Here is a 5,499-nt window from a genome sequence, read left to right as displayed (position 1 = left end):
TATAAGAGTAAAACATGTCTTATATTTCATTATAATACGTTCTGTATAATTATAAGTATGATAATTGGAGGTAAATATTACAGACAATAAGAAATTTTAATTATGTTATAATTGAGACATAAAAAAAATTAATTTAATTTATATTAAATAAACTTAAAATTTTTTTCTGTCTTTGATAAAGTTTCGCATAGAAAAAAATATTTAGTGCACCCTAAATCCTGAACTATTGCAAATTTTGTGGTATTCTCACCCGGTATTCAACTTTTTCTCGCACTATGAAGTTTCATCTTCCCCATTAATTGTTAACAATTATTTTTATGAACAAATGTTAGAGACCGTCCACTTCGTCTTCTTCTTTGCTCCAAAATAATTTGTTAAATGTGGTGATGCATCCGCATTTGCCTACCCATCCCGCGTGTTTACTTGCTATATAGTTTTTTTTGTGTGTGGAGGGCTCTCCCCCCCAGGGGATGCAAAATATATTACCCTGCAATATTTTTATATCAAGACTGCTTTTCTTTTCTCTCCCATGATTTTTTTTGAAAAACACTTAGCATTTTTTCTGCATAATAATTTTGTAATAACACGAATTTCCATTACATTTTATTTTGACGCTTAATCTTCTTATCTGAATACATAGCGATTATCGAAGTAAAGAAAGAACGTATTTGTTTGCATTCCAACTTCACGCAAATTGTCCAACGGAACATACCGTTGGCGGATAGTTTAACAAATGCGCCGTTCCAAGTAGGCCAATTTCAAAGGAAGGAGATTGAGGGGGTATTATATATATATACATATATATAATATACAAACGCGCTTAGCGGTGGAAGGAAGGTCACCGAAGGCAGTGCACTATTTATTTGTCTGCGCAGGGATATGTTTTTTTGTATTTCGCGCAGGAATTTTTCTACGACTTATTGGTATGACATAATCGAGCAACATATTTTTTGCCCATGACATATGCTATCTCCGCTGCGGGATTCTCGTAAGGAGGGGAAAATAGCTTTTTCAGAAAAGCACGCCATCGTGAAAGAAAAAAAAAAACGCCCTCCACAGTACATACATATTATTACATATGTATATAATACTTGCTTGGGGTTGATGCTAACTTGCTCGATGAAACAATATCACGTAATCCTCCTTTGGAGAGAAACGAGAACTGGGTGATCCAGGAAGATGCTAACCCTGCTGGAATAAGGGTCAAAAAGCATTTTCTAATTAACCACCAAACTCCTAAAACATACATATATATACTTATATATTATTGAGCACTTGATCATAAACTATTAATTTCAAAAATTGCCTTGAAAAAGGAGACCAATCTTATTTGTTGAATTTTTTTTTTAAAACATTATAAATATAATTTAAATTAGTACATATACGAAATTTCCATTTTTTTTTAAAAATAAATAAAATTTTTTTCATTCATCTGAATATACAAGAATATGTATATTTAAACCTAATTTGACTTATGATGCTGAAAATTATATTTAGCTCTTCGGCCAGATTATAAAATAACTCAATCTGCAATTGAGAATACGTAAAGTGATGACCGAAAAATAAAAAATAAACACAGAATCCTAAAACATAAATCCTAAAATCTAAAAATACAAATAAAACTGAAAATTAAACATATAACCTTAACCCTAAACCTAAACATAAACAATTATACCGTAACCTATAACACTAGAACCTAAAAAAAAAACCCTTAAATCTAATACTAAAAACTGAAACATAAAAACTGAATAATAAATTATTATACTAAACGTATAACAAAATAAACATAATAATTTGTAACTAAACCCTATACGCTAACCCAGGACATATACCATGATAACCTAAAAATAACCCTAAACCATGAGCCCTAAACCTTGAACCTTAACCCTAAACTTAAAACCTGAAACCTAGGCCTAAACCCTAAACCCTTAAACCTAAACCGTAAACCGAATCCTGAACCCCTAAGCCTAAAGCCTAAACCTAAAGCCTAAATCTAAAGCCTAAACCTAAACAAAAACCCTGAAACCTAAACCGTAAAAATAAAACCTCAACCAGAAAACTGATCTCTAAACACTAAGCCCTAACCCCTGAACCCTAAATCTAAACCTAAACCCTAAACCTAACCGTAAAACCTAAACCTGCATTGTGCAAAATATGTGTGAATAAATTTCTTAACAGTGGAGTATATATTATATAGGGAAGAATATATACAGAAGAATGGCACCATGTGTAGGAGTAAGTATTAAGGAAAACAGAATATAAAGGAATTATTATTTTCTTCAGCAATAATAATTCAACATTCTACATGCAACAATGTATGCATAATATAATGTGGTACGAAATTTGAAGGAACACATAAATACAATACATACATATATATGTATATTCCCCTGCCAATTTTCCATTAATACTTCTATATAGGAGCAGCAGGAAGAAAATAATTTACCTTCCACAAAGATATATGAAGCATTCGACGGAAGTACACATAGCATCGGTTGTGGTTCTAGTACAGAATGGAAACAGATACTATATAGATTTACGTATTTCCGAAAATATAGGGACATTATTGAACGTGGCTTATGTTACGCGCGATTAATAACAAAAGCGGATGAACCATTATATAATGAACTTTGCCCTTTCCTATTTTATTGGATAGTTCATAAGATAAAGGAGAATTTGGAGGGTGATCAATATATACAGGCAACCACGACAGTTCATAATTTATTACAGAAACTCAAGCCTAGGTGGAACTGTAGTAAAATATACAGTAGTATGGGCGAACACATTTTTAAGAAAAGTAAGGAACTATTCGATTACAACTATAATTGGAGAGTCCTAACGAAACAGGGGGGGAAGAATAAATACTGCTGTACAGCAAATTGTAGGGACAGCCTGAGAACAGCTGCGGATGCATATAGGACATTGGAAAGCGTGTGTGGTGGTGACGAGGGTACTCCTTATTGTGGGGAATTTAATACGAAACGTAATCAATGGAACCCGAAGGAACTACCAGAATTGAACTGCTACGAAGAGAGTGAAGACAAACTTATAACAGAGAAGACAGCAACAGCAACAGGACCACTCACGGTAAGTTACCCTCGATGTACCTACCACCTAACAACCACCTACCATCTTCAGTGAGGAAGGAGGGGAAGTAACACGCACAAAAACCGTATAAGCATATATGCATGCCTACATATATCAATATACATATATATATAACTACATATATATATTACATATGTATATATAACACTATATATATACATATGAAACTATATATATATGACACTATATACATGTAGCACTTTATACGTTTGTATGTATGTGTAACATAATGAGTGCATATGTGTTGGAGTATATAGAAATATGGAATCCGTTATTCACATTTATAGAAGTGGTATTTGAGCCAATTACCTTCACGAGAAGCATATCTGAATTTTGACTTCAACTGGAAAACACACTGTAACCATAGTTCTCTGAATAGCATAAAGAGCAGCATAAAAACTGTATTACAGGAGCATACTTATATCAGCAGTTGCACAAATAAGATTGTGTGTGCATGGTACTATATGAACAAAATAATGAGTAATAATAATCCATCCTATGGTCAACGTTGTGAATATTTCTATTATTGGTTAGGGTATTTGTTGTATAAGAAATTAAAGACGGATATCCATTTCCCAAAGGTTATTAATGAATTTTACTCAACATTGCAGAAGTTAGATGGTAATAATAAGTGTCCCACTATAAATACTACTATTGATAGAACAATCTTCGAGAGAAGAAAAAAAGCATATGATTATCTTAACAACTATGATAGAATAAAGGAGCAGTTATCAAACAGTGAATCTCGTTGTTCTAAAAAATATGACGATTATCTGAAGGAAGCTCACGAAGCATATCAAATGATGGAGGAAAATTGTGCAACTGACACAGAAAGGGGCGGTGATGATCCATGTTGTAAGTTACTCAACGGGGAAAAAGGTGGAGTGGGTACAAAACCCAATCCGTCGGAACTATCAAAATTAACATGCAACGTGGAGAACGTACCGGGAGAGGAATCAGGCCCAGACTCAACAGTCACAGAAGTCATAAATGACTGTTCTAGTGACGATGACAAACAATCGGTAGGATATGCAGATAGTGTAACATTAAATGAAGAGCAAGGTGCGGGGGAAATGGGAGTTAGGCAGCCTGCCGAACAGAGAATTTCGGGAGGTCCCCTACCACACGGGGACATTATAGCAGGGAGTGGCCCAATCACCCCCGGTAGTAACACCCGTACCAATACAGTTGTCTCATCTGTCCTAGGAGTAGGAGGATTAGCTTCCATTGTTTTCCTTTTATATAAAGTAATGAACACATTATATACTTGAAAATATGCATAATAACATATAATAATAATTCTCTTCCTTACTTAAAAGAGAAATATAGAATAAACTGTGTGTTCTATATATGTATGTGCTTCATGTGTTAACCCCCCTTCCACCCTAACACCCTTTCTTCTTCCTTTCTCCTTTTCTTTTTATTCAGTTTACTTCTGCATTTTCTGTTATACGTAACACCTTTGGGGGAAATAATAGAAAAAAAAGGTTTGCTGGGCAAGACTTAAATGCATACTCAGACGATTTTACAGAGAATTCAGTAGAAAATTGGACTATACCTTCAGAGTCCGATTTAACTGAATATTCCACATCGAACCTAACGGAAACTTCTCCTTTATATGGAAGGCAACCCCAAGGAAGGAATAGGAGTAATACAAAGCATAATAGAAATATACTTTACCATTGTATGTAATGCCGTTCTTTTTTCCTAACAATTATAAGTGAGGTTTTCGTCGGATACCCCCCCACCACTTTTTTTTAGAATGCTCCAATAGCACTTAATAAAACACTATAAGGGGAACAATATGGTTGGGAACCGGTGTGCGCAGAACTATTCCTTCCTAAGGGAAAGTTAACTGCTCCAACGAATTATTTGAAACAATAGAAGTGGAAGCAAACTAAAAAGAACTAAAACGAACTGAAATAAACTATTCCATTATACCCCACTATATACCCCCGCTGTTCCTAGCTTCCACAGGTTTAGTTTTAGGGTTCAGGGGTTAGTGTTACGGTAAATATTTAAATATGCGAAACGTTAGGATTATTTAAATATTAATCAAATTTTCATCATGATATAAACCTGTGAAACAGTTCAAATTGTAGAAAATATTAATGTAGAAAATATTATATTTAATTGTTAAATGAATACTTCTCTGGAATATTTCTATGAGGTTGCTAAAATAGCAAACTTAAGGAATTTAAGAAAGTAGATACCTTTGTTGTTTCCTTTCATGTTGTATATACTTAATATTTCAAAAATATATGCGAAGCAGTAAAAATTTCAGTTATATGTCAATTCTCTTTTAATAATACTCAACAAATTAATTGTTTCATTTTACTTCAAATGTTTCTGTATTTTATAAAATTAGTATGTTAATTTTGTCTAAAACAT

At 33.3% G+C, this 5,499-nt stretch overlaps 1 protein-coding gene across 1 annotated transcript; it reads left to right on the top strand.

Annotated features, from left to right (window-relative positions):
* Positions 1-2,421: 2,421 nt before the first annotated feature.
* PCYB_001840 (hypothetical protein) lies at positions 2,422-4,565 on the top strand (the record flags this gene model as incomplete). The annotated part of the gene is made up of 4 exons (XM_004227606.1): positions 2,422-3,034; positions 3,495-3,550; positions 3,585-4,170; positions 4,537-4,565. Coding segments are annotated over 2 exons (669 nt in total), but the record flags the coding sequence as incomplete, so codon positions are not given.
* Between the last annotated feature and the right edge of the window lie 934 nt (positions 4,566-5,499).

This window comes from Plasmodium cynomolgi, assembly GCF_000321355.1.
Source record: "Plasmodium cynomolgi strain B DNA, scaffold: 0050, whole genome shotgun sequence".
In the NCBI taxonomy this organism is placed as follows: domain Eukaryota; phylum Apicomplexa; class Aconoidasida; order Haemosporida; family Plasmodiidae; genus Plasmodium; species Plasmodium cynomolgi.
The sequence above is the reverse complement of the archived record's forward strand: the minus strand, read 5'-3'. Positions and strand labels throughout refer to the sequence as shown.